We start from the raw sequence: 21699 nt of genomic DNA on the forward strand, positions 1-21699 counted from the left end.
GAGCATTTCAGGTAAAAATATTCTGAAGAAATTCAACTTCCAGCAAGTTCCTGTTGCAAAGTGCCATCCCCTAGGGCTGCAGGCTTTGTCCCAGGGCAGGAGCAGGAGACTGCTCAGCACTGATGTCAGCCCAACCCAGCATGGTGGGCAGCAAAAGTTTCATCCAGCCATGCCAGAAATAACACATCACATATGTAACTCCTTACATAAGGTTTTGGATATTTTTTTTCTTTTTTCAAACACTTTTACAGACATATAATACTTACAGATAGAATCTTGGACTGTAATGTAGGATCTGTAAACATTTCCAGTCTACCAGCTGTAGTAATAGTTCTTTAATTCCTGCATTTGGATAAAGTGCTTCATACATAAGGCTATTTGAGCAAAGCAAAGATACAGGATATTCCAGGCAGGCAAAATTCACACCCTCTGAACTGTGTTTGTTTCTTGTCTCCTTCCAGCAGTTTTGTAAAATTTATACCACTCAAAAACATCCTTCTTCATCTGCTCAGCAAGCCACAGCTCAGACTCAGGAGGATGAATTAACACCTTAAAACTTTACTTTCCCTTTTGTGCACTTATTTACAGAGGTTTTGATACCCACCTCTGCTTCTGACCTGGCAGTGAGGGTTCCTGGCTGCTCTAACAGAGAGAATGGCTTGAGACAAATAGAATAAGCACCCCTTAAAAGAACAGGCAGCTTTTACAGAGCGCAGGACCTTACTGCATGGTAGGAAAGGGAATGATTGGCAGCCAATACCTGTTAAATACCTTGATTTATTTCCTGATGGAAACCATAAATTGCTGGGTGAGAGACAGCATGTGACAATCACAGAATTACTTTCTGTTCCTCCAGGAGTTTGGGTAGGAAAAGAACAAGTGTGGCTCAGGCTTGCACTTCTCTGTTATTCCCTGTCTGCAGTCAGGTGAGTCCTTTCAGGAAGGTGCCTTCCCCAAGCCTGATTTTTAATTCATGTCAAAGAGCTGGGATGTTACTGCTGCTGCTGCAGTGAGACTGACACAGTTTAAGTAAGTTCTGTCCCCAGCTGGTGATCTTGGTCTTTCAGTAAACAGCACAAACTGAAGAGTGTGAATTTGCCTGTTACAATTTCCAGGAATTAGACCCTTGCATGGTTAAAGGATAGTTAAAAGCACTGGAATGTAGCAAGGCACCACTGAACATGTTACGAGCCAGGAAGATGGAAGGAGAGGGAAAGAAGGATCAAAGATTTAAGGTATTGTAAATAGAGTTTTGAGCCTTTCAACACGATACTGACAAAAAAGCCTGTATATTCCTTCCCACTTCACAGCAGGAAAAAGTCCTCAGGAGTGACAAAACAGAGCCCTTTTCAGAGAACAATTTTCAGGCAGCCTTTCAGGGTCTCAGGTGTTGACTACCCTGGTACCTCCAGGACTGCTCTGACAGACACTGAAGGCTTTTCTACCATCACTCCTTTGAACACATGAAAGTCCCCTGACCTCAAGCACACACAGAAAAGCTTCCACTCACAAAAACACATTAACACTTTGGCACTGCATCTTACAGGAACATCAGATCTCAGATAGGCAGCACGAACTCCCCAATTAGTCTGGCTTGGTTAGTGTTTTCTGCAGAAGGCAAGAACACAGAGGTAACTACAACTGTTTTCCCCACACTGGCTAGGGCAGACAGACAGGTGAAGTCAGCTTGACGGATTCCTTTGAGTTCCTGCTGCTTCCCTCTGGAGGAAGGAAGCTGTGCTTGATGCTGCCCTCCAAGTCTGACAGATCCATAAACCGAACATAACAAAGACAGTAAGGAAATCCCTCACACATTGAGGTAAACAAACAGTGCTATTTGCACACTGACCAGTCTCCCAGAAGAAAGGTTTGCAAACTAAGGGTTGTATGAAATAGTGTCTGCGTGTGTTTAGGAATGAGACAGAAGCTTGGCAGTCCAGTATGAAATAAACTGAAAGTGCCAGCGGCTGGATCAGCTTTGAGAATACTGGGCCTGTTCTCAAATACCTGGTGAACAGAGTAAAACCAAAACAGGAAAAGCCCATCCCCAAAACTCTCCTCAAAGACACAAGGGCTGACAATGGAGGAATCAGGTGTTTCTCAAAACAACATAATATCAGTTTCTTTATAGGTCCTGTTGGGTCTCTATAATTGTTACAGTCTCTGCACTAAGACATGAACAGGAAAGAGGAGTTAGTTTAAAGCCCGAATGTCATTTTGCTGTTTGCTTTTTGAGGGGCTGTTTTTTGATTTTAAATCAAGTTCAAAAATGTATTTTTTTCTAGAAGTGAGAAGTGCAAAGTTCCATTCAGCCTAGTCCTTTGCAAGCACTCCTATAGAACACTGCCCAGTCAAACAAGTAACATAGGAGACTCATCATAAACTATCAGATCTTGCCCCAAAACATACAGTATTTTCTCAATTTTACTGTTCACCACAACAGGCAAAGATAAATGAGGGAGGATGAGTGCTGAGACTAAGCCAGCCGCAACCAGCCAGCACCTTCAGATAATGCCAGGAGCAAAGAGCATAGAAAAGTCTGGTAACACACTTCCCACACTTGAACCACAAACCGTATCCCTAATCAACACAAGGTCAAGCAGAAAAACCTGTTGTGCCATGCCTGAGATGATATCTTCTCTGTAACTGGACTGGAGAAACATTTCTCTCCCCTGACAGTTTGCTCCAGCTTGTAAGCAGAATTTCTTCTGCATCACTTAGGAAATCTCCAGGAGAGAATCAAATCTGTCACAGCCATTTGCAGTTCATCTGTCTCACTGGACAAGGCCCATGTGCAGGAGGAAAGTGAGTTAACATTTGAATTGTTGGAAAAAGCTCTTAATGCATTCTGTGCAAGGCTGGCTACACACTGCTTAAGGCCCAGCAGTCAAGGAATTCACCCATAGCAGTGTATTTACTCCATTTTGAGGAGTGTGAATAATGGTTATTGAGTCTCCTGAAACTGGGCAAATAACTTATCTTGCTCCTAGCTGAAGAAACTAATCCAGAATTTCCAGCTGGGCTAGGAAGAGTTTCATGTTGCACTGAAATTTCTAAATTGAAAAAAAAAACCAAAACAAAATAACTTTTGTGACTGGAGGATTTAAATATGCTTCCTGATACAGAGGAAGTTCCCCAGTGGGTAAATACTGTACTGGTTCCAATTTAACAGCAAGCACATCCTTGTTAATGTGCTTCCTTTTTTTACCCAGTTGAGGAAAATGCTAAGAAGCCAAGTCACAAATTCCCCTTTGGGTGCTATTTTGGCCCCAGAGAAGTCAGGATCAGGGAGTCCTGTTCACACACAGAGTTTTGCTGCAGACATTTACAGTTTATCAGTTTCTCTGGAGGATGTGCACCACTTCCCCTGAGGTAACACAACGTGCACGTTCTCCCCTTTGCCTCCCGAGGGAAAGCCACTGGAGATACAAAGTGGAGAATGTTTAGTCCCTTTATCACAACCACGAACTGTTCTGAAAACCCCATTACCAAGGGCTGTGGTGTTTTTAGAGATGAGAACTTTCACTTCATTGTCTTTCTCCTTCACAAACAAACACACTGCAATGCTACCCACAGCCAAGAAGAATGACAGTAACATCCTGATAATACTGAATTTTTGCTAATGAACTTTATCAGCACTGTGTTCCAGCCTGCTGGTGCAACAGGATACTTCTGATATTACACCAAGAAAAGCACCAGCCTTTGGGTCAGCAGCTCTCCAACAGATCTGAACAGCTACTCACCACTTGGAGGTCAGAACCTCCAGAAGAAATAAACAAGCTACCTTGTAGCTGTTCTGCTCCTGTAGCACAAGTGGTTTACAATTAAGGAGTGTTTTAGTCAATTATTTTCTCATTTATGCCAGGCAAACTCCTCTGAGTTCCTGAACCCAGCTGTCTTTGGCCCCAAACTGAAAAATATGAGCAAGTCCCCAGGCTGCCCTGCAACCATGAAGGGAAACACACTGACAATACAGTCCATCCAGCACCATCAGGAAAATCCCTGTCACACAGCAGCACTGACCCCTGCCCAGCTGGGTTACAAAATCCAACCACTCCATTCATTTTGTGCTAAGGTCTAGCAGTAAGAAATCAGACCCAGACACCTACAATGGGATGGGGGATGGCTTTCAGCTTTCCTTATGCACACACATCCCTAACACAGGCCCTCCATGGCATAAAAAGCAATTTATCTCCACTACAAGCAAGTGCTTCAGCTATCCTGCTCATCTCAGCACTTCAGAGACGTGCAGAGATGTGTCAGCACAGCTGCAGATAAACATGATTGGAGGACTGTTAGTACAAGATGCAGAGGCCTCAGCAACAAGACTGCAGCACTCGCTGTGCCAGGCCTTATCCCGACCCCATGAGGAGTGTCTGCAGGATAATGGACATCAGCTCTGCCCCAGGGCATTGCAAAATTACAAAATTGTCTCTATATCCATATGTTCTGCCCCACATCCAGTCTGTCTAAATCAGAGAGCAGCTCAAAGCAGCAATATTAAAAAAAAAAAAAAAAAATAAAAATAGCTGTTTGGAGGATTCATTGGAGGTAGAGGTCCCACCCCTTCGTTGATTGCCCTTCTTGCTCCATATGGGATGCTCAGAAAATTAACTGGAAAAGAAGTTTCCCTCTGGAGGTGACAGTGGTGGAGTTGGCACACTGCTGGATCCCACGAAAAGGCAGCTCAACTTCGGCTTCAATTCATTCCAGACTTTACTCATCTGTGAGTGGAGAAGGAGAGGAAGCAGACATGACCACGCAGCAGGTAACAATCTCACCACAGAATGTTAGCAGCAGTCTCAGGCACTCAGAAGCACAATACAAATATGCTGAAGTATTTTCAGGAAGTTGAGTGGACCCAGACTGTTCCTGTTAGACCAATGCTATGTGCAGCTCCATGGACATTCTCCTGAGCCTGTACAGAAGGGAGAATTCCCTTCATCAAACTCCTTCACTGAAGGGATAGAAGGGAGCTGAAGGAGATTTTTCTAATATAACCAAAGCAAGAAAGTCTGTATATGGGGAATATTAAAGGCCATATTTAGGGTTTAACATAAGGGAACTTCTAAGCTTTAGAGCAAAACCTGGAAAGTTTTCTTGTCATACAATTTCTGTGTAGCTCAACAAAAATCCAGATTAATCTAGCAAACATGCATCATTCATTACAGAGGAGAGATTTAATGGTTGGATCTTTTTCAACTACTCACAGGGTAGGGCCAGCTACAGATGAGGGAAAAAAAGAAGAACACTTGCTGCAAGAAGATACCCTCTTCTAGAGGGGTTAGAGGCCAACCTTGATCCTCACCCCAAACTGGAAAAACCTCAAGTAACTTCCTAATTTACAAGACAGCCTACTTGCACAGATTAGAGGATGAAGGCCAGTGGGTGAAAACAAATACATTCAAATTCTTTTTTCTATTTTGGGAAAAAGGACACAGTCTAGAGCTCACCTCTTTGTGACCCTGAATCTGGGAGTTGACAAAGGCCCCCAAAATGTGAGATGTGAGAGGCAGGTAGATGTGGATGAGCTGTGTCTCCTGATGCAGGCAATACAGGGAGAAGTAATTCCGCAGCTCCATGGTTATGATCGCGTTCTCTTGCTGCGAGAAGAGGAACTCAGTGACCAGGAAGAGGATGGGAGAAAGGAGAAACAGGAGAAAGCAGCATTCCTCCCCATACCAGCAATTCAAACACATAACAAAAACCTAACAAAGGCAGTTCCTGGACCCATTCGATACAACAGCAACTGCCCTTTCCATCACGCAGACTGCTGCTTCCCACAGCTCCTGCAAATGACACAGTGCTGGAGAGCCAGTAACAAGTGTTGAGGAAAACTAACACGTTTTCCACGTGGCACAGATTTCCCAAAGCACAGGCTACCCTTTCAATCCAAAAACTCTCTGGAAACATGACTGAGTTACAGAGCAGCACCATTACAGAGCCCAGTCCCACCCTTTGCTCTGCCAGGTGCCTGCCCTACCTCCACAATCCGAGACTCCAGTTGCTCCACTGATTCTGGCTCTTTGTTCTGCACAGTGGCACTCATCATCTGCTTCTTCATCATGCTGTACTTGTGCAACGCTCGCTGGTGCTTGTGCAATACCCCCTTCTCGTGCCTTTCACATAGGTCCTTTATGGGAAAAGAAAACAGCAGGTCCATGGGGAGCCAAGAGTCAGCAAACACACAGCCAAGTACATCAGGAACACGCACACGTGATCACACTTGGTGTCATTCCTAGGCTGCAGATTTTTGCTCCTTTGTTTTCAAGAGGGTCAAAAAATGCTGGTAGCTACGAATTTAAGAAACAAAACTCCTTGAACCCAGACCAGAGAGCTTAAGAGGCAACCTGGTGCATCACTTCTGCCAACATTTTGGATCTTATCAGGCTTCTTAGCTCTTCTGACCTTCTCAGTGTTAAGTGCTGGCAATTAATTAAAGTGTTGGTTCAAGTCCTTCAAATTCAGTCCTGGCCTGGGAATGTCAGGAGAGGCTGCTGCATACAGCTGACCAGAATATTAGTATTAACAAAACCCTTTCATTCATAACTGAACTCATGTCTCCATGAGCAAATCTGTAGCAATCTAGTTCACTGCTTTGACTCAAAAGCAGCCAAATCTAAAAACAAAAAGTAAGCTGATCCATACAGTTTAACCAGTCATATTTTTAAATTCCTTGCAGAGTTTGCTCTTTGGCAAGTTCTCATCATCAGACAAGCCGATCAGGAAGGCTACAGAGCTCCTTATGGCCAACAGCCACTCCCCTGCCTCTGCCAGATGCCCAGTTTGCCTCTGAACTGGCCTCACAGACAGTTTTCCATCCAGTTGGCGTTACACCCTCTAAAGAGCACAAGCTTGCTCTAAACAACTTTCTTGTTGGCAGAACAGCAGAGCTCACTTTATAGGACTGGAGTAAATCCAGGAAAAGGTTCAACTTCTCCACCACATCATTCTCTTCCTGTTTACCCTAGAAAACAAGGAAAAAGTACATTTTACGTAAGCCTGGCATCACAGCCCTTCACCCCCCCCACACACAGTGCAGGCTCTCCAGGGCACATCAGTGCTTACACAACTGCATCAAAAATCTCCCAGATGGCCCTGGAGTGTTTAATCTTCAGTGTGCAGAACAAAGACCTGACTGAGGCAGGAACAGCTTTTCCAGCTCATTAGAACAGGAGGAGTTGGTGTCACAGGCCTGCGTGTCAGTCCTTTCAGCTCACTCTGCCTGGAATTCCTTGCTTTTGCAGATTCCTCCAATCTTTCATCTTCCCTTCCTACAAGGTAACTAATCCATTAAAACTCTGAATACCTGCATGTTCCCCATAATAGTTCATGCATCAGAAGGCAGAGACGAGACACCAAGACAAATCTCACTATCAGTTTTTTTATTTTACAGAATCCTCTTTTCTTCCTGTATCAATAGAGTTCTCTGGAGCATAAACTCCAGAGAAAGAGACCTGGCCTGACTGATCTACAAAAGCACACTGAGTGTTTAAACACAATGAGATGAAGAGCACTGAAAACAAAACTCTTACTTTTCCTTCCCAGAGTGTCGTGTTCTCACATCATTCTGACAGTCATTACCACACCGTATACTTAGACCGGAATGTGGTGCTTCTGTCTGAATAATTCTCATGTAATGTTTAAGTACATGAATGTGAAAATTTGATTCAGAAGTAAGTTATTCTGGGTTCCCTGCAGCAGATTAATAAAATGGAACACAGCACTTTTGGACAGCTCACCCTAGTAGTGAACTTAATGTGTGCAGTAACAATTTAAAATTAAGAAAGAACGTAGGTTTTTCTTTCCTTTCCCTTGCCTGTTACATTTTTTCCCCATTTAAACACAGTCCAGGTATTTCACACAAGCTTGAACAAGCAGGCTGTTAGTTCAGGATGTGAGTTTGGACTGCAATCTCCCTCTTAACTCTTGAAGGGCTTATGTCCACAGAGCTCATAATTTAAGATGAAATTTAGGGCAGCAGTGTACCTCATTCATCTACAAAAAAATATAAATAATATAAAAAAATAAATAAAAATTTTAAAAATGAAAAAATAAGACAAAAGGACTCACCTGCTGCACAGCCTTATCTGCCAGAAGTGCAAATTCAACAGACAGACCCTTCAAGGCTTGTTTCAGAGTCCCCCATGTGTTGTTATTCAAAGCAGCCCAGGAAGGAAGTGGGGTAGTGTCTGAGCCCAAAGCACTGGAAGGAGATAAGCAATGGTCACATCTAGAAGACAAATTCCACTGAGTAGATAAAGTTATTTGCAGAGAGTAGTTTCAGACCTGTCTAAATAGCTCACAGTGCTGAGCTACTACTGTCCCATCACAAATGGGATACAAAAAAATGCAAAAATGCAGAGTTAACTGTATACATACTGGGGAGAGAAACAGTAACACAAATGCCTGAATGTAAAGGTATTTCTGTTTTCTTTCCTCACACTCTATGGAATGCAGCCCTAGTGGAAAGTGAGCATTTCCTTCTTTTATGGAAGGAAAATTGATTAAGTCCTACAGCATTCACTGAAATACCCATTTTTACCAAACCATTTGCAGGTAAACTTTCCAACAGTTTTGAGTTCTAAACTAACAACAGAAATGTGCACATCAGCAAGCCCTGTTCCCCCAAACCTACCTTAGCTCCTTCCCAAATATGAGCAGGTCGGAGGCGTTATCGATGGCTCGGGAAGCGATCCTCTCCGCACGGTCCCGGAGCTTATAAAAGCTGTTATAAATATTTCTGATCAGCTCCCTGCTGGCAGCAAACTGGGCCTGAATGTCAGCTGGGAGGAAGTCCTGAAGGAGTACAGAGGGATTACTGGTGGATAGATCAGAGGCAAACCACAGTCTGCAGAGAGGGACAGGCTTCCCTCCTGTGCTCGCTCTCTCCCACTGTGCTCTAACAACTCTACAGAGATCAGCTTCCCATCAAGGTGTCCAAGTCACATGCCACACAAACAGCCCTAATTTTCACAGGCAAAAAGAGGTTCAAATACCCAGCACAGACAGAGTTGGCAAAATCTGCAATTCTCCTATGTAGTTAAAAGAGGGTTTGTGAGATTTCAAGCTCTCAAGTTCTGATCTGATCCCACCAGTAACTCCCAGCCCAGGAAAGTCAAGCATGAACTGAAATTTCAGCATTTTTGTTTTGACCAGTTTATCACTGGTAAAAGCCTGAATTAAGCTCCAGTTGCAAAACCTTCTGCAAGCATTGCAGGAACCTGAACAACAACTTGCTTTGAAATTGCTCAATGAACACAGTGGATGTGTACTTAAAACTTGTCATGGCACTAATCACTGGGATAAGCAGATATATGGAGAACTTATAACTAACTTTTCCATAACAGTCCAAATTGCTCTCCCACAAGGAGAGGACAACAGACAGAATGAGGGCATGAGCACAAGGGAAAGACATCAATCTAGACATTAACTTTTTAATTGTGCAATTTGTGCATTTGTTTGTTATGCAAGTACAAGTAATTACAGAGAAACATGTTCTGAACAGGATTCATTGTTTAATCTATATCATATTCATGAGACAGAATTTAGCTAGAAATGTCAGAGTCAAAAGTTTATTTGACCTTTTCAATAAAATTACAAGTCCTTCAAAGTCTGGAAACAACTGTCTCCTACCTAAGGTCTCCATCACTGCACAAATGCCCTAACTGAAGCACCTGGAAAAGAAAGCCATTTAAACAAGAACAACACGTTGCAATAAATTCATATACATACCTTGGCCTGGGTAGCTAATCTGCAAGTCACAAATTCATCTCCTACTCCCTGGACCAACTCCCTTAGCTTATTCTGTACATCCTGGAGGAAATATAGAATCAAATGAGCGTGAAAGGACTATGAAAAAACACAGGCAGTTCATGCAGGTCTCAGATATATCGCAGCAGCAAAGCACAACTCAGCAGATACAGCTTTACCCAGGTTAGGTTTAGTTTAAGGAAAAACATAATCTCTGTTCCCCTAAGAACAGCTATAATTTTCAAAATACTACACTCCTGGCACTGAGTGAAATTACCTTCCACTTTCCACTGTGGAAACACCTACTGAGAGAAAATTCTCTTCATCCCAGGGAGCAAAGCTGTGTAGGTTAACAGCAATTCTGAACGCTGTGCCCAGCGAGGCAGCTACAGCAAGACATGCAAGCTCAGGACTATTGCTAACACTCACTGAGCCACTGAAGGACAGAAAGAGTTTCAAGAGCACATCCTCTGAGAAGGGGGGATGTCGAGCCACCAGGTTTATAAATCGCTTCAGCGCTCTCCTCCTCGATTCTATGAACTCACGATCAGCTGCAGGAAGAAACATGAAATTCCAATTAATGCCCCTCACATTACATCTCAGAAAGTAAAAAGAAAGCACTGCAACAAAATCCAAAGAATGACTACCTATAGTCTGTCAGCTCCCAAAAACAGACCTTTCAGACTGACCACCTGAACAAATATTCCATCAAGCATCTTTGCCTCTTACCAAAATCCAGCACACACATAACTCATGGTTATTTCCACAGGTGAGGTCAGGGAGGAAGGACAAACCAAATCTAAGGCTGAAACTTCCACTTGCAAACTGTGGGCCTACAGAGATTCTTCTTCCTCTGAATCAATTCCACAGCCTGTTTGGGACTCCTGGGATCAGCATCCATCCTTTTCATGCAAGATGTCAAAAAGTACTTTGGAAGAATTGCACAGCAATCTGCAGTACATCCATCCAGAGTCTTTACTTGTCAGACTAAAAATATTCTGCTCCTCTTGCTGAAACAGGAAGATTTTCAATCTGGCAATAACTGCAGTAAGGAAGTAAATCAAAGTTCCTGGAGTTTTTCAGGAACAATAAAAAATAAAACTAAATATTAAAGGAAAAGAAAGCAGCATAGAAAGAAATTAAAGGAATTCCCTTACCTATGGCAATACTCTCATATCATGAGGGATTTTTACTCTTTTGCCACCATTTTAAGGTGGCAGTTTGCTGGCTGTGAGGATTCTCATGTGTGATAATCAGTACAGCACTGCCCACCAACTCATTTTTCTGACATTGGGGCTGCAGATCTTGATTTTTCTTTGCTCACATTTAACCTACATGGACATTTCTGAAGTTTTGTACACACTTCCCACAGGATCTGCCTCAGATGGTTGCTGCCCTCCAAACGAGCAGAGCAGGTCACCCATCTCCACCTGAGAGATGGAGGGGAGCAGGCCCCCACTGAGAGCTGTGTAACTCAGCAGAGGGGCCCACCAAGGACAGAGCACAGAGCTTTGCCCATCCAGCTCTGGGACTTGGGGGCTCCAAGAGTCACACTTCTATACTAATCCATCAAATCCTGTGTCCTGCAACACCATTTGTCAGTCCATTCATTTACTCAGAAACAAGAACTACCCGTTCCCTTTCCTTTTTCCTGTTTGCAGTTTCCATTAAGCCCACTTCCACAGCTTTTCTATATGCAGTCACTGGACTAAAGGCAATCAGCACTCTGTCTTATCACAGCTTTGCAGTGTATTAGAACTGTTCTCCTAGCACAGTTTGGGAGTTAATCCTATCAGTATTTTTCCTAAAGTTATGATATGTGTGGGAAAAAATGCACCAGTGAATGCAGGGAAATATCAACACACCAGCAATGCAAGGAAATAACAGTCCTTGAGGAGTGATAGATATTGGGAGCTTCTTTACAAGCATCCTCTGTCCACTGAGATTAGTCAGAGAAGGTCTCTTTGCTCACAGGTGTTGCATGAAGTGGCAATTCTGGCTGAGAACACTAAATCAGGTTAAATTCACACATGGGTTGCACAACCTCCCCAAAAAACTCTTCACAATTTACATTCCATCATAAGAATATATGACCATTGAAGCTTTTCAGGGATGTGATTTTGCTTTGCTCCAGTTCACTATACACCCTGCTCTGCTCACTGTTTACCTATTCTGCTTTACTGGAGCAATACATGGACTCTTTGGTTGAAATCAATTATTTGTTGAAACACAGTGAGTTTAGCACCATGGGCAGGAGAGAAGACACTGAAAAGATTGTTCTTTCACAGATCAAGTATTAAACAAGACAGGATTTTATACAGGTATACAGCTTTTGAAATAATAAATGCTTAAAACCAGTGTCAATATTTGAGATAAATGAAAAAATATTCTTGAAGGAGCTTTGAAATGCTTTCTGTCTTGGGATACTTCTTGGTTTGTAGCCTAACAGCTAAAGTACACTTGAATGAACTGACACTGGTTCCATTTAGGTTGGAAAAGAACTTTTAAGATCACTGAATTCAGCTGGTAAACTAACACTGTCAAGTCCACCACTGAACAATGATGATCACAACCTCTTTTTCTGAGAAGCAACACCTGCAATTTTGCCATGCTCTTGTGTAGAATTACACCTAAAATCTTATTAAGAAAAATCATTAGATACTGAAATTCCACAGGAAGAAACCCCACTGAAATTTTGCATTCATATCTCACCTACAGGAATTTCTAGCATGGCAATAATTCACACCTCCAAATCATGTATTATAACCTCAAAGTTGTTGTCTGAGGCAAGCAGAAGCCAAGACTTTCGATCTTTTAAACATGTTTTTTCAACAGTATTTCCTTGATCGCGCTTGCACCGTGAAGCAAAACCCCTCCAGTGCAAAATGAAGCAGCAGGTTTACCTCCCAGCATCCTCTTTGGGGGCAGTGCTGGCACCATGCGATACGGGAACTTCTGCAGCAGCATCTCGTGGAACACCACAAAGTCGTTGTATCGTCTGTACACTGAGCACTTGAATCGCTGCAGTTAACAAAGGGGGATAAATCAATGCACACCTTAGACAGCAGCACCTCCACGAGTTTTGGGGTTTTTTTTGCACTGCCAATACAATTTCTTCACTAGCTCAAAACAGTTTGAAACACCCAGCTACCTACATTGATTTGTTATAAAACCATTCTGTTCTCACTGCCATACACCTGTTTTTGTACAGAGCTGAGATTTCAAGCAAGTGACCTAGCAGACCATCCTTCACAGCTCAGTTAGACATTCCATGCTCCCAAGTCAGGGAGGACCAGTGCTGCTGCATTAAAAGTCAGCTCATACAACTGTTCTCCTTAAACCCAGCATCACCCAGCACAACTAAATCACTCAGGAGTTTGCCAGCAGAAACTGCACACACATTCTTAGGAGGATACATGCTCACCAAAGCTTGTTCACATTACCTTGCTGGAAACCTCATATTCCACATGTTTCAGAAAAAGGCCCTTCTTCTCAGGTATAAGCTCCACCTGCACACTGTCCTTGCTCAATAGCTCTTGTAGGGTGTGGGAAAGCAGCAGTGGATTTCCCTGGGGCGTCTGCATTAGAAACTGTTCTGGCTCCCTTGGTTCATTTACTGGAGGCTTTGCCAAGTCTAGAAGACAAAAAGGGAAAAAACAGTAGACCTGATAAGATATAGTAAAAGAAGTAGCCTCAAAATATTCTCTTCCTTTGCTTGATACTCCCAGAGTGGTGCAACACAACCAGAAGCCCAGGCAAGCCACTCCCCTGAGAGGTTATGCTGCTCCACACACGTTCACATCGCTGGTACCTCCCTGCTCGCAACACCCAGCAGCAGCACCAATTATATCGAGTCAGAGAGACATCTCCACTAAGCAAAGAATCACAGGCCAAATTTGTTCTGTGAATCAGCTAAGAGGCCTGCATTTCCTGTCTGTCCAGCTCCCACCACAGCAGGATCTGCCAAAATGAACGAAACCCTTGCTCAGCGCTTTTGGATCCTGCCTAGAACAACTCATGGAAGGAGCAAAAATGTGTCGTTTTACCATGCTGCAGAAATTTAATCCATTAATTTTGCACATCATTACAAAGGAAGGAGACACTTCATTTGACATAATTTTATGAAACTCTTTGACAGTGTGCTGAAGTGAGCGTGAATTACAATAATTTACTATGTCAACACGCTTAAGTCCAAAGCAGAGGGAAAAGGTTCCTAATAAGGGCTACCAACCTGACAATTCTTTAATCACAGCAAGATGTGGCAAAATCCTTCAAACCCACCTATTTTCTTCCACTGCTTGTAGCTAGAAAACAAACAGTTTTTGACAGTAAATTTGGCTGTATCTCAGCAGGCTTTGGACAGCAACTGATTCTCAGAGAGATGCACAAGTGAAAAAAGACTTAAGAATATGGCCCCAGAGGACAAACGACATCAAAGAAGGGGCAAAGCTGATGACTCAGAGTGTTCTCTTATCAAGTGACTCTTGCAGCTTGTTATCTCAACCTGACTTCATAACTACATCTATTATGTGACTGTAAACTAAGCTTACATTGTTTCTCAAAGCCATCCTTTATTTTCTACCCATTCCACACATAGGAAACAGTGTTAAAAATGTGGGTACACCCCCAGGATCTGTTCAGCCCATACCTGAGTTCTGCTCTCCACTCTGGAGCAGGTGGGTTGCCTCCTCTCTGTAAGAGGCATACTGTGAACAAGCTCTTTCATAAAGCAAGTCAAATCCACTGATGGAAAGTACCTAGAAAAGCCAGGTAGGATTCATATCCCTTCTTTGCCATTGTGCAGAAGTTCTTAAATAGATCTGCAATTTTGCGAACACAGTAACATTAGAGAAGCAAGAAGCATCTCTTTAAGCTTTGATACATAGTTCAAAAAGTTGTTAAATGGGTAACAGATTAACTCAAGGAAGATAAGAAGTCATATCCTTAACTTGAAAGCCCTGACCTCCTCCTGATAAGGATTTCCCATCTACTCCTTCATTTGCCCTAGGCCCTGATAAATGGGGGAAACATGCAATTTTTAATTCCTCAGATTTATGACATCATAACACTTTGCCATTTGTTCCATAAAATGGCTTAATGAAACCAAACCAAATCCAGGACAAATGACCTTATCCCACATGCCTCATCAGGCTTCAGATTCCTGCTAATGTGACTCAGAGCAGCAAGTTGTAACACCTCTGCTTTAATAGATATATCACCTGCTAACCCCACCTATGTAGCAGCTCCTAAAACTTTCCAGCTACCTGCCAGAAATTTCCAGTAAAATAATACAAGCTAATTCAGTGTTGACATGTGATACTGCTGGATGAAGTGATAACATCTGTAGAGCACAAGGCATCCTGGATATCCAGAGCAGCAGTTCTCTGGGTGTCCATCCTTGTGATTCTTGGGTTTAACTGCTCAAGACACATCAATGAAATATGACACAGGACAGCAGATGTTGTTACTCTTCTGATGCACACAGACCCATCCCTCCAGAGAATTCCAGAGACTTCTGTGATGCTCAGCCTCTGGCTGATGTTGCAGAGGCCTCCCCAAAAGGGGGTTACTCAAAATGCGCCCCAACTAACTCCCCAAGCAATGCCAATCTGTACTGACACATCTCCTGCCTATTCACTGCCTCTGCTTCCCATCTTTCTGCTGGACAACCAACAGCACAAACCAGTCCCTGCACTGGGGCTCAGCATTGTCTGGCAAACTCCTGAAACCCCAAAGGCAAGAGATAGGTATGAGGAGAAAAGATGTGTAGGGTGTACCATGAAACCCTCACTGTTTCATCTGTAAGTCCCAGAACCAAACTGATGCTGAGGACTTTCAGGTTCACTGCAGATCTGAACCCCACTAGCTATCCACAGAGCAATGCCCCACCAGGCAAGACTCCACAGACCTTTGACAATTCATGCATGTTGCTCTTTCCTTGATAATTCCTCCCCAGTTTTTAATCAATTTTATTCTCTAAATTTGCTTACTAAAAATCACCTACAAGACATGCCTTCTCTTTATCAGCAGTTCACACTCTTGGCTCTCCCTGAAATATTCTGTAGCTTCTTTACACCTCAACCTTGTCTAAATGTGTGAAATCACACAAACCAGACAACCGTGCAAACAAGTTTGAATAATTACTGTTTAATTAATAACCTCAGTGTGTCTGGTATCAGCAAGACAGTTACTCAGAGTGAATCTACACCCACAAACACTGGTCTGAGAACACAATAAAATGACTTGGGAACAGCTGTTAACCTGCTTCAGGAAATGCTTATCATGGCATCAACACTAACCCTACAGAGCAACATATATTGGAGCTGTTCTTCAGCCCATTTCTCATTGACTTACTAAAGAGCCTGTTTGGGAACAGCCTCAAGAGCCCTGGCCAGGAATGGTGGATAATAATGGGAACTCATTGGTATGAGCTCCTGTGTTCAGCCAGTAAAAGGATTTACATGCATTGTACCAGAACACTTAACACTTCCCATCACGCACTCTCTGCTGGAGAACAGCTAATTTTGAGAACATTCCCTTTGGTTTCAGCAGATCATTATCTAGTAAAGTTTATAGAGAGAGAGCAGCAAGTGGATACAGAAATGAGGTATGGAATGGTCCCCCGGAACACTGGGAAGCAGACAAAATGAAAATCAGCTTTTTCCTACAAGCTAGGCTTTGCTACAGCAGTTTCTCAATCTGTTGTCAATAAGATATCAGGAAGTGGCCTGGTACAACTGAAAACACGTTGATATAAAAGTTAAAAATAATACATATAAACATACATAACCAAACAAGACAACAACAAGATGACAAGAACTAAAAGTTTGAAGAAGCATTCAAAGCATGGCCTAGTTTTTGTTTGGTTGTAAAAGAAAACAGCTGTGAAAACACTGCATAATAGTTTTGTGTGGTGTTTTGTTTTTATTTTTTGGTAACCAGTCAGGTAACCTTTGGGATGAAGGGAGTTGAGAAACTTACCCAGAGAACAACTGCAATAGAAAATTTCTCTGCTTCATACCATGTGTTTCATGCTTTAGTTAGTGCTCAACATTCATTACTCCACTGGTACAACTGGGCAGCAATCTGCCCTCCATGGAGTTACCAGTTTCCTCCATCCAAATTTCCAAAATCATGCATACATCAAAGCCAGAGCAAAATTCCAAGTACCTGGATAGCTGCACAGAGCTTTCACATGTGAGTAAGCACATACTGTAGAGCAATGCCAGGGCTGGAAACAGCTGGTGAATCACAACATTGATCTCCCTTCCCTGTTTAAGCTCTGTCAATCAAATTTGGAGGCCTTATCTCCACTTTACAGGTGGCTGATGCTACCAACTCTTTATTACATCAGGTGCTAATCAAATACATTTATTAGACATGCTTAAGTAGATGGTGCCACTGAATTACTCATTATATTAGTAGTATATTTACTGGAGAAGAAAGGAGCCTGTAAGGAAGCAAAACTTTTGGGAAAAACAGCTCAGATCTCTCCTCCATCATCACAGGCCACAGCTGTGCAGAGCAGAGGGGATCCAACCCACAGGAAATGCAAGGGAATATGAAAACTGACACAGATAACTCACATTTCTCCCTGGAAAAAATGAGGGCTCCACTACCAACTCCTGAGGCAGGAATACTAAAGCAGTAATGTAAATATCATTCATCAGCATTTCCCTTTCCTTTCTGTCTTCTCATGAGAAGCCCCAGGAATTATGGAAATGCCTTTCCCCCTTATTGTGTCAAGCACATTCCTCCATAACTTGTCCACATCAGCCTCCCTGAAAGCTGGTGCAGATTTCAACTACAAATTCAAACATATTCCCATCTTAGCTTTCATTCTTTAAAGTATTACATAATTTGAAATCCCCTAAAAAAAAAAAAAAAAAAGCAAACAGGACCTTTTTCCTTTTTCCTATTAAAGGCTTTACATATTTTTTGAGACAACTGCATGCAACTTGTTTGGGTTGTTTTAAAGAATTTAAAACCATGCAATTCTTATTTCAAAAGGAGAAAAGCAAAAGAATCAGTCTAACAAAGCTAAGTGCTACACAGCTCTGTGTTCAACATGGAAGGCAGGTCTGTATTTCTTACTGGGTACAAGAAAAGTTATTATATTTAGCTTCACTCTAATTAAGAGTCTCCTTCCTTCTTCCCAACAATTCCCTTGTAAATACAAGCTACCCAATGCCAAAACAAGATAAAATAGCACACATTATCATAAAATTGGATGCTGGAAACAGGCTCCAATGTTTTGTTTTTCTCCTTAAAAAAAACCAAAAACACCACCACCACCACAGATATGAAGTATGTCAACCCTGCACTAGCTAGTCTGAGTTTTCCGAGGGTTTTTTTTCCTTTGGTTAGGTTTTTATATTTCCCCTTGTTTTTTTGGTGTTGCAGGTAGTTTGGTTTTGGTTGGGTTTTTTGGTGGTTATTTGGGGATTTTTTCCAACTAAGTTTAAGATAGTTATTCAGCACTTGGTGCTCCTAAAGATGAAACAGAGTAGTTATACCACAACTCAAAAATAGATGAGGCTATTTAATCTTTATTTAGTAATATTTAAAAAGCACCTGAATTTCTGCAGTCCCCTGCAGCCTCTTGCTGCCTCTCAAACTACCACAATCCCATACTCCAGCAGGAAAAAACCCCAACACCAACCTGTCGCACAGATTTACTGTGTGTAAAGAGCTAACCTTAAGCCTATGGTCCTCCTCTTTTAACTATGCTGTTAGATCATCAACTGATTATTCATCTGATTTCCCAAGTCTGGGAATACAAGGGACACATTCCATTCACAAGTCAGCCATGAGCCACAGACCCCAGCTGTAGCAAACACAATAAAGTGAGGTGCAGCTACATTGAAGAAATAACAGGATTAGCAGAGAAAAATCCATCGAGGAATGTGCCCCGAGATTACAGAGACAAAAAGTCAAATGCTCACTAGGGCTGGTTCCCAGTGCTCAGTGCATGACTGCAAAGCTATAATTTTTTCACAAAAAGGCTGGAAGTGTAAAAATTCACACCCAAAAAAGTAACTCAGCAAGCGATAGCCCAAACAACTACTCCGGGAAACTTACACAAGGACATTTTGGCCTGACTACAAAACTGGCAAGTTTCCACAACCAACTGTCCTTATAGAGGTCAAGAATAGCCTGTGAAAAGAAATGGTTTATCTTTGTTTTGTTTCTCATCTTCCTTACATGTTTCTCACCCTCCTGATTATGCTGGGGGAAAACTTGATGTTAGCATTCAAGCACTAAAAAATAGCATTGCCACTCAAGATACTACAGCCTCCTCATGGTCTTTTCACACATTTTATAGTTAGAACAAGCTCATTCTTATCCCAAATCCTGTTGAAAAGCAACCATTAAAGCTCTCCTCCTTTTGTATCAATTCCACATGTCTGGAACTGGTAAATTTTTCTCCCTCAATCTGCACCAACCCATAAAACTCGAAGACTGTGGGGGAAATCAGCAGTCATGTGCAAATTCTACTGTCTGTACCTGTACAGCCCTCCCATGGGCTGAACACACAGTTAAAGGTTTACCACGGGAAGAAAAAGAGACACCTCACTCCTTACACAGCCAACACACCAGGATTAGCTCCCTGCAATCATTGCAAAACAGACTCACATAGAAGCAAAAGGAACAAAAAAGTCAATAAAATCCACTCTGCAAAATTGATTTCTATATGCTGAATATTATCCTTTTCTCTCTTCAATTGTATTAAAGTACTCTGAACTCTGCTAAATCAACACAACAGCATTTGTATATGCACTCTCATAGGGGGGCATCAATGATAGCTACCTGGACTCTCATTACCCTGGATATTTCAATCCTGCCAAAACACTCACTGACAAGCTGCTGGTCTCCAAAAAAAATTACCTATGGGTGTGAAACTTCGAAGATCTCTGAACCTGCATCATGATGCTAGAAATTACAAACAATGCTGCATTCACAGCATTATTTTTCTTTAGCCAAAATCATTATATACCCTCTCTCAGTGATCACCATAAAATCTTTGCCAAAGAAAACCAAGTTTTCTAAAGAAGGCTGAGTGGATCAGAAAGGTACAGAAGCACCATCACCAGAAGTTAATCAGTTCAAGAATACTACTATACTTGGAGATAATCTACTTGGAGATAACTGCTTTATCTCTATAAGGCTCCTGAAGCAGATGGTAAATCCATAACAGACATACCTGAGCAAGCTCTCTCTTTGGTACAGTAGGACATTTTTTCCACAAAGGCTGCTGTTCAATATGTTACATCAGTCCTGGACAGAAATATTCCAAAATAATTTATTTATAAGCATTATCTGCATCAGGAGCATCACAGGCCTAACAAGAGCAAACTCACAGCAGATCCTAAATATAATCAACCAAACCATTTCTCCACACATTAAACTTACCTACTCATTTTTCTTTCCAAACTGGGCAAAAAAAATAGTATGCACAGAGCAGGTACAAAACTTCAGCCACTTCAAAGAGAACTTTACAGAACCCTCTTAAAGTTTTCTTCAGTTTAACTGCTAAAGGAGTCTAACACGTTATTCCCTCAATTCACCCAGGAGCTGCCTCGTTCTCTCATTTCGCAACCAGCGCTGGCATTATTTGGCTACAAGTTTCTCCAGACCAGCCGCACGCTCCTCAAAGTGCGGCGTTGGGAGCTGGTGCTTTCCCCGCTGGCTGGGAGCGGAGGCACAGGGAGCGCCCGTGCCGCTGCCCGCTGACCCGCTGCGGAGCGGGGCTCCACGTGCCCCGGCTCCGGCTGGGCGGCCGGGGAGCAGCCACCAAATGAAGTCCGTCCAGCACGCAGGGAGCGCTCGGCCCCGTGACTCCCCACGGGAGAAGCTCTGGACCGCGCCCCGTGCCCGCGTCCAGCCCCACAGAAGGGCTGCGGGGAGCTGACCGCCCGCGGCCACCGGGGCGACCTCCTGGGCGACCTCCCGCCGCCCCTCCGGGCAGGTAACCCCAGCGGCCCGGGCGCCGCAGGCGCTGCCGCTCCTTCCCCCCGCGCCTCGGCACGGGGAGGGACCCCGAGGCCCCCGAACGGCTCCGTTCTGCCCGGGGGCAGCCACCGGGCGGACCGGGGCCAGCGGGGTCCCGCTGTCCCGGGGGGAACAGAGAGCGGCGGCGGCGCTTCCCCGCAGGTTTTGGCGGGGAGCGCGGCCCCGAGCCCGGCGCGGAGCCCCGTCCGCTCCCCGGGCCGGCAGCGCCGCGGGCGGCCCCGCATCCCGCATCCCCCCCGTACCTGCGGCCGTGCCCGCGCCCGCCGTGCCCGCGGGCGGCTCGCCGTCCATCGCGGCCGCGGTCATGTGAGGCCGGGGCGGCCGCCCTCCCCTTCCTCCGCAGCGCCCGCCTGTCAGCGCGGGCGGGGCGGGCGGGCAGAGCCGCCTCCCGCGGGGCCGGGGGCGAGGGGCGCGGGGGGCGCGGTGCCCGCGGCGCTCGGCTCCGCCCGGGCCCTGCTCCGCGGGGACGTGTCAAATTCCAGCGCTCCGAGACCGCGGCCCCGCTCAGGCAGCACCCCCGGCAGCTCTGGGGCTGCCCCGAGCGTGCGGCGCGCTCGGACAGGCTCCGGCAGGGACAGCGAGACGTCCCCGCCGCTGGCGGGATCGCTCCGAGCGCCTCTGAACCGCCCCGGGATTAATAACACATCTCTCAAGTGTCTTAGAGCGTGTAAGAAGTGATCGGCTCATGGGCTTAATACAGGATTATTCCGAAATATAACTACTTTATTTTTCGAAATCTGAAAAGGATGGTTCTTGTGAACTTCAGGGAGGATTTCTTGTGCGCTAGGAAAAGCAGATAAACTGTTGAGGCTGTACTTTGGGTTTCCAGTCACACAATCACAGAATCAACTGGGTTGGAAAAGAGTTTGAAATCAACCTATGACCGAACACCACCTCAGACCATGGCACTGAGAGCCACGTCCACTCTGTCCT

At 44.0% G+C, this 21699-nt stretch overlaps 1 protein-coding gene across 2 annotated transcripts; it reads right to left on the bottom strand.

The window, feature by feature from the left end:
* Window positions 1-141: 141 nt before the first annotated feature.
* Window positions 142-21091, bottom strand: SNX8 (sorting nexin 8). 2 transcript variants are annotated; one of them, XM_058849578.1, is made up of 12 exons: window positions 21009-21075; window positions 19958-20031; window positions 13197-13387; window positions 12657-12774; window positions 10183-10304; window positions 9736-9816; window positions 8639-8799; window positions 8074-8206; window positions 6899-6967; window positions 5984-6133; window positions 5454-5603; window positions 142-4724 (listed from the first exon to the last, which is right to left on the bottom strand). In XM_058849578.1, exons 2-12 carry the CDS (start codon window positions 19989-19991, stop codon window positions 4611-4613), a joined length of 1323 nt encoding a protein of 440 aa, XP_058705561.1. In that variant the 5' UTR covers window positions 19992-20031; window positions 21009-21075; the 3' UTR covers window positions 142-4610. The 2 variants fall into 2 exon arrangements, with proteins under 2 accessions (XP_058705561.1, XP_058705560.1); XM_058849577.1 differs by lacking the exon at window positions 19958-20031 and having other exon boundaries at window positions 21009-21091.
* Between the last annotated feature and the right edge of the window lie 608 nt (window positions 21092-21699).

This window comes from Poecile atricapillus, chromosome 14 (assembly GCF_030490865.1).
Source record: "Poecile atricapillus isolate bPoeAtr1 chromosome 14, bPoeAtr1.hap1, whole genome shotgun sequence".
Taxonomy (NCBI): domain Eukaryota; kingdom Metazoa; phylum Chordata; class Aves; order Passeriformes; family Paridae; genus Poecile; species Poecile atricapillus.